The sequence below is a fragment of the Harpia harpyja genome, chromosome 4 (genome assembly GCF_026419915.1).
Source record: "Harpia harpyja isolate bHarHar1 chromosome 4, bHarHar1 primary haplotype, whole genome shotgun sequence".
Taxonomy (NCBI): domain Eukaryota; kingdom Metazoa; phylum Chordata; class Aves; order Accipitriformes; family Accipitridae; genus Harpia; species Harpia harpyja.
In genome coordinates, this window is record NC_068943.1 from 71,607,203 (window position 1) to 71,621,292 (window position 14,090).

The 14,090-nt window shown below is 39.5% G+C and overlaps 1 protein-coding gene and 1 long non-coding RNA gene across 3 annotated transcripts in view; both read right to left on the reverse strand.

Moving 5' to 3' along the window:
• Nucleotides 1-4,138: 4,138 nt before the first annotated feature.
• Nucleotides 4,139-4,788, reverse strand: LOC128141058 (uncharacterized). Its single transcript, XR_008234884.1, has 2 exons — nucleotides 4,638-4,788; nucleotides 4,139-4,306 (listed from the first exon to the last, which is right to left on the reverse strand). It is a non-coding gene; the product is annotated as an uncharacterized LOC128141058 (long non-coding RNA).
• A 5,567-nt stretch (nucleotides 4,789-10,355) lies between these two features.
• ARMT1 (acidic residue methyltransferase 1) overlaps nucleotides 10,356-14,090 on the reverse strand; it is a 67,960-nt gene continuing 64,225 nt past the window's right edge. For both annotated transcript variants that reach the window (XM_052784725.1, XM_052784726.1), the window contains one exon: nucleotides 10,356-11,507. In XM_052784725.1, coding sequence (XP_052640685.1) covers nucleotides 11,307-11,507 — 201 coding nt within the window. In that variant the 3' untranslated portion in view covers nucleotides 10,356-11,306. The remainder of the gene's footprint in view (nucleotides 11,508-14,090) is intronic.

Consider the following 14,090-nt stretch of genomic DNA (forward strand, 5'->3'; position numbering starts at 1 on the left):
ATAAATACCATTTTTTTTATAAACTGGATTTTATCATATCTCCTGCTTATATTTCTAATTCTTCTGGGCCTACTGATGTCAATAAACACCCTCTATTTAAGATTATTTACAAAGATTTGTGACAATGATATTCAGATATTTTACAAGGGATGGTGAAAGCAATATTAAAATTGCTAAATGCAATCCCTGCATAATTCCAATCCCCTTTCTACATGGTCTACCAAACAGACTGCAGTTTAAGTGATGGCATTCAGACTGCAACTGAGCTGAACTGCTTTTCATATGTTTCATCGAGAAATGCTTCTTGTTTCAGTGAAGCAAACATGTAGTTCCTTTAGCACTTGTTAAACTGGAAGTTTTATTGTACTGCAGGAAGATCTGTGCTCTGTAATAATTTCATATTGGGAAATGCAGCTGAAAAAGGAGGCCAGGAGAAGCAGTGAAGTGTCAGGTCCAGATGCAGCACAGATGTGTGGCTCGGCACCAGGACAGAATCAGAGGATGCAGCGATCCATCCGCCTTGCACTTTGCTGCATTTTTCAGCAAGTTACTTCATGTTCTTGTAGTTTCTCTGTCTGTAAAGACAGAAACAATGGGCCAGCAGTCCTTTGTCAAGCACTTTGAGATCCTGCCATAGAAAGTACTATGTCAGAGCATAGTCTTATTATTAATAATTAATAAATCACAAGTAATTATTAATGATTTCTTTTACTGCAATTTAATATAGTCTAATTATATTTGTAGCTATTAGTAAGTTATTGTTAAAACATTTGCAAAGAAATGTGTTTATTAGAAATAAGTCAGCATTATCATTTTGTTATCATCATCAATATTACTATTATTTGGTGGACAACAGTGTGTATTTTCTGTTCATCACATCATAGTATTTTTGTATTCTGACACTTTTCTTTACAATGTTAATTTAATTTACTTATGGGCAATGGTGCTAAACCTGCACTTAAGGTCTGCCGGATAGGCACTGATTAAGGGAGTGCATTACCATGGTGTTCATTAGTTAGAGTTGCTCTTGCAGTAGGTTCTCAAAAAGTAATCACGGTGGTTAAAAGGAAATATTGGTTAGTGTCATACCCAAGTCCCTTGTAAACCTTTATTCTTCTCCAGGAACACAATTCCAGCTCCCCAAAGCACATGAAGGAATGGCAGAGGTTTGGGCAGCTGCACCGCTGCTGCAATTTTTCACCCACATGATATCATATGAACACGTTCTCACATGTTTCACTCACATGATAACATATGAATGTTATAATGAGAAAGCTTTTTCCATTTAACATTGAATAACGAGGTCACTAACCTGTGCCTAGCTGAGAAACAGCGGAGTGGTAAAACCAAAGAAGTGTTAATTCTGACTACAATCCTAAGACAGGCATATTCTTATTTGTGAAATATTCATTTAAAGTGCACTGTGTTGAGAAATTTATTCTCCAAGGTAGCTCAATTTGCCACTGAAAGTATGTGGTCATCTGTAAGAGGCTTTTCAGAACAGCTTAAGCGAGGATTCTTTTAACATTAAAAGATTGCAGTTTGGGGGATGTGAAAATCACAATCCATCTTAGAAATAAATGTCATTACAGTTTATTGTAAGCTAAAAGCAAAACTAGAAGCAAATAACATAGAATGATATTTGCAAATTTTTCTAAAGAAAAAGTTCAACAAATTATAGGGAGTCTTTTATGTAACCAAATATAAAATCGCAATACTCTAGTGCTTCATCTATGAAAATTTTAAAGAACTTTCTAAAGGTGTGTGGGCAACTGTAATTGCCTTCCTTTTAAACAGAGAATAAAAACTTCAGTGCTTAACCCTTCCAGAACTGGAGCCTTGGACCATAAAGCAGACAGGAATGTCCTCCTATTATAAAAAAAATACATTTTTCTCTGGCAAAAAAATAGCTTGCAAATGTATTTTGGGGGTTTAACTATGACAGAGATAAAGGCCAGAGTACATAAAAAAAACCAAACATACTCTTACACATTCTAAAATGTAAAGTAATTCTGATCTTCACAGAGCTTTGCAGAATCTGATTTATACAAGTGCTAAGTAATAAAACATTTTTGTAACTAAATAGCTGGCAAACTTGCAGGATTTGGGATGGCAAAGGGGACATATCTAGTTACGAGAGCACTGGGATTTGTAAAATGGAACAATAAAATACTTGACATTCATGAAAAGTTCCTTTTCAAAACAGCAGTGCAAACAGTAGTTGTATATTATATGAACTACACCACTGATGCTGTTAAGGACGTGTGGTAATCACCAGCAATTTTTTCTTCCTGTAAGAAGCATTAATTTATTAAATTTACTAGTTTGTTTTGTTCAGTAGAGTCTTTGTGGTGGTACAACTATAATTATCTTTCACTGAATACACATAGAAAAGACTTTAAAAATCCTGTTTTGTTTAGAAACTATAAAACAAATTTCGCTGTCATATGGAGGAGAGACAGGATTCTCAGCTGCTATCCAAAGCTGCAGTCCCTCCAACCTTCTGGGTTTAATAACATACCAAACAGAGATCCTTTGATGAAGTGTTTCATCGAGCCAAAGTTAGGCAAACTCACCAAAACACCAGCCACAAGTCAAAAGTGACGTCCTTCTATTCTCGCTTCCCCCCACCTTCTCCTGCCACTGGAACAGGGAAGGGCCGGAAACTCTGCCAATGGGAAAAGTGACTTTTCTTCATGATACCTATTCTTCATGGAAAAGGCCACCTTCTGAACATTTTGCAGTTTTCCAAATAGATTCGTTGGTATTTTAGCTGTGTCCTTGGGAGACTCATCTCCTGCAAGGGCCAAGCAGTGGACGGCAGGCAGAGACCGAAAGCCTTGCTGGGGAGAGTCAACCTGCAGCACCCTGCTACCATGAGGTGAAACTGTAGCTTAGTCATCTGTTTAGTATTAATGGATGAAAGGCTTCTGATGGTGGCAGTGAGAAATGGGAGGGATTTCCCATTGATTTCTCACTTTCTCAAAATGAAACAGCAGTTGCCATTACAGTAAGCAAGAAGCTGAAAAGTGGTAGGTGAGAGAAACAGAATTATTTCTGTCTTAGGAATTCCTACATTTCAAAAACTTATTCTTCACCCTTGCATTTAGACCATTTTCAAACCAACTTTTTCTTCATACTTTTTTTTCCCCCTCATTTTGACAATATTGCTGAATTCTGCCAGGGGCAGGAAGCAGATTATTTTAGTTTTGGTTGTATCTGGTTTTCAAACTTGTGTCCCTGAGTTTCAGAGGATATTCACCCTCATAACTCCAACTGATCTTTAACAGCCATTCTGCGTTCTCTGCACCTCCAAAACCCAGATACTAAAGCCCGTCCCATATGCAGAACACATGTACATAAACACAGTGGAAGAACTTCACAGAGACTGCATGCCCAGCCTCCTGCTGGTGTGAAATGCTGGGAGCAGTGCTGTTCGTGCAAACAGATTTGACTTAAGACAGTCCTGTGAGAGGTGGACAAGGAAGCAAACAGCACTTGCCAAACAGTAGTCCGGTGGCATGCATCACTGCTAGAAGGCACTTGTAGAGACCACAGTGATGCACACAAAGGAAGAGAGTGCCTGCACAACAAAACACTGTTTTGCATAGTTTTTTCCATCCTATGTCACCTTGTTTCCTCCCACTCTTTCTCCTTCATTCAGACATGTGAATGCTGATTTTCCCATACTGTTCCTGGGTTTTCCCCTTACTGCACCCAACAGTCTCAGGCTCAGTCTCCCTCCCTTGGCTTCCCCCCTGTCCTTCATCCTGGTCTATGACTAGGAAGCTCTGAACTGCTCCCATCCTCACTGCTACCCACTGTTGGCTTCCCAAGCTTCAGCTCTCCCGAATGCTCGTTCCCACATCCCTACCCAGCTACTCGCACCTCTCCCTTTTTTTTTCCTTGCAGCCCACCTTTCCTGTATCTCTCCCATGAAACTTCCTTTCTCTTCCCTTCCCTGTGAAACCCTCCATAACTAGCTCCTTCCCGAGTCTGCCTCTTTACCCTTGTGACTTTGGGCCGGACCACTCCTTCCATTCCCACATGTCTCTAGTGAAAAGAGCACTGGGAGCAGAGACATGTGTCAACCTTTGCTCCAGCCCAGAGCAGCCAGGAACACTTGTTATAAAGAAGGTCATTTTTTACTCTGGCCTGAATTGCTCCAAATTGCCAGATTTTTATTTATGGATATAGGCAAATTATGGGTTTTCCATTAGTCTTTTTCTTAGAAGGACTGAACCATTTTGGCTTGAATTTTCAAATGAATAAATTCTGTCAGCTGGCATGGAAGACTTCACTCCTCCTGTAAATAAAAGCAAAGCATCACATTACATTACAGGCAATGATACCAGTGCTACAGACACATATATAAACTGAACTCCCAAACCAGTCAAGAATTTCTTAGGAAAACCACAGAGGGAACATTTTTGGAGAAATACAATCTCTTCTTTGACTTTCAGGCCAGGAAGCCGCTATAAAGAACTGTATTAGAAGTATTTGAAAGCACACTGCTTAAGAATAAAAAAGCTGTTATAAAAAACAGTTATCCTAACTGGGGGGATTTTGGATCTCTGTCACTTGCTGGCGCAGGCACTGCCATTTGTAGAGCTTCATGAGAGTGAAGGGAAGCTTACCTACTTCCATTTGAAAACCAGCTGGGCAGCAGTCCTCAGGCACTTCATCAGCCCTTCCTCCTGCTCCAGCTTCCCTTTTTACCTCTACATCATGGGCAGAATTCCAAGGGCAACTAGCTCTTCTTGTTTCTATCCTGAAGCTCATCCACAAGTCAGGGGAAGTTTATAAAGCCTTGCAGTTAAGATTTATCACCAGAGAATTAGTCTGCAGAGCTTTGAACCCATGACATTATTTTCTGGTTAGGTCATTAGTCTAAATCCATCTCTGTTTACTCATTGCTTTTTCAAATATTTATTCTTTTTCAATTCCTATGCCCTCCATGGCCTGCTGTATTGAACTGTTGAGGTGAAGAGTCACTAAGAGTAAAAAAGGGAAGTCATCTTCAAGCATATTTTTAGCCACTTGAATCAATCCCTTTTAGCTCCATGACTTTGTGAGATGCATCTTAAATACCCTCTGTCCCCATGTCCTTCCACAAACCTTCAGGCAGCTAAATGTCATCAATACATGCTGAGATTTGGATCCCTAAATGTTATATGAGCCACATGACTTCTCCATTCCTGCTGTATCCTCTGTTCAACTGTTCTCAATTCATATTCTCAAAGGCAGCCAGACCTAGCTAGTGGTGTCACATGTTGAAGTGACACCATAGAAGTATTATTCTAAATGTCTCTAATACCAAACAATACCAAAATTATTAGACATTGATATTATTGTGATAATCTCAGCACTAGGCTGCACTAGTCTAGCATTTTTCTGTGCAGCCTGGCTTGGACTGATCTCCAAGGAAAGCTCTAAGGGACTTTTATGCCATAACCTGCAGGATTCCTTCATCTACACTGACAGCCATAGTACTTCTGCTATAAAAATGATTGCAGTCTGCTTCACAAACATCTGCACCTGCCTGGTTTGCTGCCATCATTTTGCCCTCATATTATTCCTTCTTCTTGCAGCTCCACCTCCCCTACCATGAACCAGCAGCAGATATCTGTCCCCTTGTGCCTGATGTAGGCTTGCTATTTCATAGGATCCCTTCAGGTTGACCAAAACCTTTCTGCTCTTTCTCCTCCCCACACAAGAGCATACTTACTGCACCCACCCTGGTAGCTCCATAAAACCACCTAAAAGGGGCATGAAGCATCTTCAGGTGTCTGCAGCAGTCTAAAAGACTCCACAGTCTTACACAAGAAAGTGAACTGTATCTTGGTGTCTGCTGAACCCCATGCAACGCTGCAAAGGTCCAGTCGCACCCTGGCTAGAGGTGAGGTGCATAGTGCAGGAGGAGGCTGCCAGGGCTGAGGGACAGAAAGTGGCAGAAGAGCAAGAGGGTAGACAGATATCTCCGGCAGCCCTACACAACCCTGCAGGGAATGATGGACTGGAAACCTCAATGGATGAAGAACAGGGCTGGCCACAGAGATTTCGCAGCAGATAAAGTGATCTGTGAAAGATCAAGGTGAGAAAAATATTGTTAATGCTGGCAAATTTAACAGATCGCATGGAGGCTAAGAAAAAACAACAAATTACTTCAAGGAAAGGTCTGAGAGTTGTCTGCCAGTACCATATTTCTGCTTGTCCTTTGGGACGCAAGTTGGGTTAATTGTGAGTCTCTGATCACCCCTAAGGGCAAGAAGCCAGTCAGAATGGCTGCCCATATCAATTTATACTGCTACTTTATAATGCATATTTTTACACCATTATTGCAGTATGAAGGATACACAGAAGAAATGCTTTGAAATACTTGTCTTAGTGCTTCTTACTTCTTCACTGGGCCAGCTTGAGCCCAAGAGGAATCTGGCCATCAATCAAAGCACAGGTTACAGACTGCAGACACTCTCTGTTGGAACCAGAGGTGGCTCTTCAATCCACCCAGATTTACAGCCCCATTTGCAAAGCTCTCCTTAACACTCCACCACAGCCCGCAGAGCCGCTGTGGTCGTGCTCTTCCTCACAGTACGAAAACACAACCAGAAGGGGAAAGTGCTGAGTCAGCTCTGCTGGCATGTTGCTGCCTCCATAGCAACACTGGCGAAGGTCTTCCAGTGTCCCACAGCTGCCACCGCATATTTGTTTTGTAATCAGAGCTCCCAGCACATGGTCTGACAAGCAGTACAGCACCCCGGCCAGCCAGGGTCACGCATGAGGAGGGGACTTGGCAGCCGATGGGGAGACAGACTGCACGCACCAGTGTGATTACACCCAGGCGGGCTGCCCAGACCCAGGCAGCCCTCGGCGGTGGGCTCTGCTGCCCACAGGGCTGCTTGCAGGGCGCGGGCAGAGGTTGGCTGCACCGCCTGGCAGGAACGATCGCCCTCCAGCCTCCCAATCAGCGCCCTAAAGAGCATTTGTCACTACTAAGGTGTGGTAACGCGAACATTTTGTAGATCAAGGTTCTTTTTTTCGGATTAAATTGCATTCAATGGCCTATTTAAAAATAGTGTTAATAGTAAATTGAATGTTTGGTTTATAACCAAGCACACATCTTCCCCACGCAACACGCTAACATTCCATTTCCAAAAAAAAAGCCCAAATCATCAGTTTATAAAAACACCTGTGTACATACACATATCCAGGGGCCTAATCCTATTCAGCTCCCACCTTGGTTAGACTTCCTGCTCTCCAGCCCCATCCCCAGCATTACCAAATGCCGTCTGACAGTTGGTTTCTCTATCTGGGGCCTCTTGGAAGTTAACAGTTTGGGACCCCATTTGCTCACACTGCAATCTTCTTTTTCTTGTTTCTCCTACTTACCAAAAGTGTAAGTAATCACGGGGAAAAAAATAAGACAACATATCTCAACTGTCTTATTTATTCCCTCCTGAAAAGGAGTGTTCCTCTTTGTCTCTGGGCTCATCAGCTGACTTTAAAACTGTCAGAAAAGTCATCTGTTTTGTTCAAGCAAATTGTCTTGTTTTGTAGATCTTTCATTTCTGACTCAGTTATTCCTGACTAATTATGAGTACAGTCTAACAAACTCATCCTCCTTTTCTTCCAGAAATAAAAGCATTGCTATAGAGGATTCATACTTGTTTTGACAGAAGAACAAAGCAATCTGAAATCTTCCATTTGAAAAGGATTATGTTTGAACATTCTTTCCAATTTCTATTCTGGCAAACTATCGTTTTTTTATTTTCCACATAGTTAACTAATTTTGGTTTTTGTGTTTCAGTAATATCAGAGATCCCTTTTCTCTAAATTCTCTAAATTCATAGAGAATTTAACTTCATTTTGTTCCATTCCTCCCCCTTTTTCTTTTTGACAGTCAAGAGAAATGGTCAGCGTCTGTAGTCTTAACAAATACTTCCATTTCATATGAAAAAGTTTCAGAGAATACATGATCCAGTAGCCTTTTTTCTCTAGAAACGTGCCTGATTCTCCACCTGCTTTATTTTTTTTTTTTTTAAATCTATTATGACTTGGGTCATCCATATTTCCCTTCCCCTGCACCATCATAATGTACAAAATAATCCAGTAACTGAACAGCCCTAGGAAAGTGTGGATGGTGCACATATCCACAGAAAGAAAATGTGGAAAAGCAAGCAAACTGCTTTATACAGTAATAATAAATTCTAGAGCAACTAAGTCAATGTGCTCTGTCTTTATGCTTCCTAATTCTAATTCAGCAAAGCATTTAAATGCTTTTGCAATTAATTTCTTTGAGGAATCATGCTCCTACTACTTTAATGTTCTAATGCATGGTTCTACTGTGTTTTGAAGAATGTATTATCAACAATATGCTGTGTAGGCAAAAATTCAGTTGCCTATATTTTAATACTCTTATAACATTATAACACTCATTTTTCTATTTGCATTGTGATTTTATTATTACAATGTTTATGGAATGTAAATTATTTCATTTCAATATCTACAATGCAACATTTTAATTTGTTGAGTTTTGCCTTTTTTAACACTGCCAATCTGAAATAATGAAGTTGTCTTCACTGGAGTTGGTTCAGCTAGCATGTAGAGAAAAAAATCTAGCTCTGTAACTGTACCATCCTGTGATTTCACACATATTACTTTTTTTAATATGTATTCTGTTGATAAATCAAGAATCTTTTACCACAATAAAAGAGTAATTATGAACAGATAGCAAACTCTTAAACCCATAACTTTTATTAATACAAATAAACCTAGTAAAAATAATCTACTGAAAGAGGGGTGTCTGCTGACACAGCCTTAATACACACTTTCAGGTTTCTATCAGATCTGTCTTGTGTTGAATGCATCTTGGTTTAAAAAAGGAGAAAATATTTGAAACAAATGTTGAAAACATTCATCAGCCTGTTCTCATTTTTTTTTTCCAAACAGAAGACTAAATTCAATGCTGTATTAAACAAAACTTAAAAAAATATTGCAAGTCAGTTTAAACTTTGTTCAGGGGTTAATTAAATTACATGGGTCAAAAATCACCTGAACTTTGTTCATGTCAAATTACTACTTTACTTTTTTTTTAATTTATTTGCTTTGGCTAAATGAACAAAGATGTCAGTACTCTTCCAAAAGTAAAGCAAATACAGGGAATATTAATAGTCAGCTAAGAGGTCATATTCCTTGATAAACATTAGCATTAATATTTCAAAAAAATACAGATCCACTGTGTAAAAAAAAAAGGGCAGGGGGGCATTAGAAAACCTTTGTTCTACTTTCTATTGGCTTAACATGCAAAACAGTAATTAAGCTTTGCTATCAACTTCATGTGAAAACCTGCCTCCACTGAAGTAATTTGGAGAACTTTGCTGGTGGCTTCTGTGGGGCTGGAACTTCCCTGTTGGCGCCATGGCTGGTCATGGGGCGGCAGGATACAGGAATGCTGAGCATGGCAGATTTTAAGTCTCCTGGCAGACATTAGGAAATCACCTCACTACCATAAAACATGGCCAAATATGCATACTTACTTTATGATTGGCACTGTCAGAGACTGTTTCTTAAAGTTATGAATGTACTACCTGGGCTGAGTGGACCTAATTTTGTAATGCAGTTTAACTTGCAAAATATGGTAAAATATGCTTTGTACAATATTTATTAATGTGGATGAAGAAAACAGGTTTTGTCATTTAGTAATAACTCAAGCAGAAGTGTCTATAGAACCAGCAAAACACAAGGTGAAACTATTTGTATTGTCTGATGAAGAATTAGAAAATTATTACATCCTCTTCCACCCTCTAAATTCCAAACAAACATATCATGCCTAAGAATATTTACATTTCAATCTTTTACTTTACTTTGAAACTGTCGTGCTTTCCTAAGATTATATAATTTAATATTAGCTTTTTCCTTTATTGCATTTATTAAACTTTACCTGAAAAACAATGTTACATTATAAAACAAGAAAGGAAATTGATTTTAATCCAGGTAGCCACAGGAGCATAAGAATATATGATTTACCATATCTCCTCAAATGACTAATTTTGCAAAAGCTTGGGTGTTTGTTAGTTTTTCACTAACAAGTTGCTGAGAAATGATTCTTCAGAGGCAAGTGAAATAAAAGCAACCTACTGAGTCCCCAGCCAGATACCAAATTTACCACACTTACTTGAAAAAGTCTCATTTTTCTTAAAAGTGCACACTCAGTTTTAGTGAGTGGGTTATCATTTGCTGAGATACTGTAGAAAGTCCACAAATAGTCAGACATAAATAGGTAAGTCTTCTTTACTGTTCTACACATCCACACAAAATACATAATGGGAAGAGACAACTAAAAACACAGAATCATGTTTGAGTGTGCTATTAAAACAGATTTATTGTTCAAATTTCTTTAAAAAAATCATGAAGTTTAACACTCAGAAAAGGTGATAGACAAGCAGCTTTTATGATTAAGAGGTAGTTCTGGACACCTCATCATTGCTTTTCTGAAAATAAAGACTTTAGTAATTCAACTATTTACTGTAGTGGATAAGCATTTTAAAATAACTCTTTATTAACACAGAAGAACTGCCGCTTATTTGGCCTATGGATTAATTGTCCAAGGAATACAGCAGCTAGAAGAAAAATTTTCAAGGCTTCATGACCAAGAGCAGCATGCAATTTTATCAAATCTATCTACGTCAGACACATGACTGCACCCGGTGAAAGAGCCTTTGCCGAAAAAGCATAACTTCTTGCTTTGGCACAAGAGCAGACTAAGGAAAACAACAGAAGAAAATCCCTTGTTCCAAAATTGATAGTCCTTTGTCTAACTTGCAGCTAACTGTCTTGAAGCTAAAGTCCTTATGCGTAAAAATGCAGAGAGGTCCCATTTTGCAAGAGGAACAGCAGCGGGACAACCCCCACTTTATTTCATCCCTGTCACCCAGAGGTAAAGCACAAGGAATGTCACTGAAGCTGACATTCATTAGCAAGTACTTCCCAAACCCATGAACTGACCTCGGGTGGCCCATGCCTTCAATGCTTCTGCAACTGAAGGGCTATACATTGTTCACATATTGCCTATCATTTTCATAACTGAAGTATTATGCTGCCCAGGGATTTTCTGTTTGCTATCTCTAGCCTGCTGGCTTTACTGTATCCATTCGGCTCAGTCTCCCTACTGAAACACTAAAAATCAGCCCAAGTTGGTATCTGTAGAGTAGAGAACAGAAATAAATGTCTGTTTTGTATCCACATCTAGCAGGTAGGGAAGCAAAAAGGAAAATTTTACTTTGCTCTGTCTCCTTAAAAAACGTGTTTCAGTGAAGAAGCTCTATGTTTCTTTGCGAGTGTTCCTCTGGTGCCCTTGCCACGTCTTTGAGGCAGACACAGGGGAAGCAGTGGTGCTGATGAGAGTGAATCAACCCTTCAAGACGTGTAATAATTTCATAGTCAGGAAGAGCCAAGCTGGCAATGTTGAGGCCCAGCATCCGTGATACCACCTCTCGGAAATCTGCCAGCTGCAAGAGCAAACAGAAAGGAATTACTAATAAATCATATACCAATCAAAGGAGATGCCTGGAAAAACATATACATATATGCACACATAAAAACACAAGGATTTGTATTAGCAGTGCAAAATGTAGGAATTTCTGCTGTTGCTCAATACAGAGAGCTGAAGAGGATGGAAACAGCCTTTTGGGGTGTACCTCAAATACCAAAACATGTAAACAGCTGAGGTGCTAAGGATCTTGAAAACAAAACACAGTTTCAAGTGTTCTTTAGTATCCCTCACAGGCATATCTTCCCTGCTGAGTCAACAGGGAAAACTGAGCAAAAGACGGGAAGAGGAGTTGTATTTGACCTAGATGACTGCAAACTATACAGACAACTGGAAACTCTGGTGGGCACATCCCACGGCACAGGCTAAGGTGCTGGTCCTGACGTTAAGCTCCTGACCACTGCCTGCCACTGCTCCCCTCTACCCTGCACTTTCTTGTGGAAACCACAACAGAAAGGAGGGAGTTAGAAGGAAGGTGGAGGTTTGGCACATCCTTCAGTCTGACTTTGACTTGGAATCAGGATGCAGCCAAAATGCAAGATGCAGCCTGGGAAATGCTCATTTTTCTTCTGTCCGTAGCTGCTGAAAGTATATCATAGGAAGAGTATTTGGCAAAGTAATTAAAGAAACCAGCTTTCTCTCTGCAGTTCCAAATGGGCAGACATCCACAAGTAAATTGTCATCACCAGTGCCCCCGCCAGCAACTAGATTAAAAACTTAAGATCAGATGAACATGAATGCTGATTTACTCTTCTCAACTCACAATATGGATCATTATAAGTCAAACCTCAATGCCTCTTCAGTGGACAATGCATTACACAGCCCAAATGACCAATGTCTTAATACCCCTTATCATTAACACACAATTAAAAAAGGAAAATGTTCCTATTTGAGAAAATATGCTTGTCTTGCTATCTATTTGAATGTCAAGATCCCCATTCCCAAGCATGACAGAGACTCAAAATGTCACAGAAATGTCAAAACCATCAAGAAGCCAGACTGGTGCTCTGGTGTGGCAGCACTCTCACACCAACAATCATGCTGACACCTAATGGTAAGGAGGAGATAAATGCACTCCTGATATGGAGATAACAGCACTCCTGAAATACGTGTCCACCCCCAAGAACACTGTGCAGAACTCTAAAGCACTTATAACATCTGTGAGGCAAACTGCAAAAACTCTGAAAACAAGGTCTCAGTTCCAAGACTTTGCCAAAGACAGTTTGTTTCATCCCAGAACAAACCCCAAAGAGCTGCCATCAGTTCAGAAAAACAAATATGGAAACTAAGACAGTATAGGGCAGAAGGATTTAAGAATTCAGTCCCAGCTATCTGTCTTACCAAGGCAGTGCAATGCCTTGGATGAAACGCAGGAACAATTTAACACCAAAAACCCCCAAGTCCCCATATATTCTTTTCAACACCAAGTCAGGAGGTCACTGATGTGGGGCTCTGGCAGCGTGCTAGGCAAGTACAATTTAGCAGAAGCTAAATATTTTTTTAAACATCTGGATCACAGACAGAATGAGCAGGCAGCAGAGCTGGAATTTGTTTCCATACAGACTTTATGTTAAAAGATCAAGGCAGTCCTCTACGAAGATCCAGTCTTTGGATGAATTAAACCCCCACAAGACGTCTATACAGCAAACCCAGCTGATCCCATGGGAGCACATTAGGGTCTGCGTTTTACACCAAATTTCTTGTTCTCATATCTTTCCTATTGCATGCTGTTCAACTTAATTACAGCTACTGTGAGTAAACAAAATTGCAATACAACCATGTGTCAAATGCGATCAAAATAAATTTGATGCACTGATGCAGATTATTGGTCCGGCAGGATTTTGCCAGAGGGAATAGATGAAAATTAAAAGGTATACACAATCATCTCACTCTTTATTTCTGATGGGAAAAGGAGGTCATAGCTATACTGAATGGACAATAAATATGTTAAGAATTCAATAATTTTCATCAGCAAATAACCTAAACTGGAAAGCACATAGAGCCCGTAAACAAAACCTTTAAGCCATTCATTTATGTGAATTTTAAATTGAGGATTTTTTTTCCACTTTAATGGAATAACACTTAGACAAAAAACAATTTTTCTGATTATTATATTGTGGCATATAAAGTACAGTGCAGACAAAGCTGTAGTTCAGTGAAAATGCAGGAAAAGGGTTGACGACAGAGAAATTCTCCACATAAACCGACAAAAAGAACCATCACTCTTGGATGCAAAAATGCCCCAACAGAGGACATTAATCTGAATTTTAAAAACTCCAAACAAAAGCAACAGACAATACACACTGGACAATCTTTAGAAAGCTATTCCATGTCTCACATGGAGCAAGATGCATGTTTATACTCTTAAGTGGATACAGTGCTGTAAGCACATTATGAACAACTTTTTAAAATCTTGCACTAAAACATGTAAGAGCTAGAAAAAAAATTAGATGAGAAACATATTTCAGCTTTAAAAACAATGCAACAGAGGTATGAAGAACACAACAGTTCTGCTGAAATACTAGAAGCTAATAGAAGTACC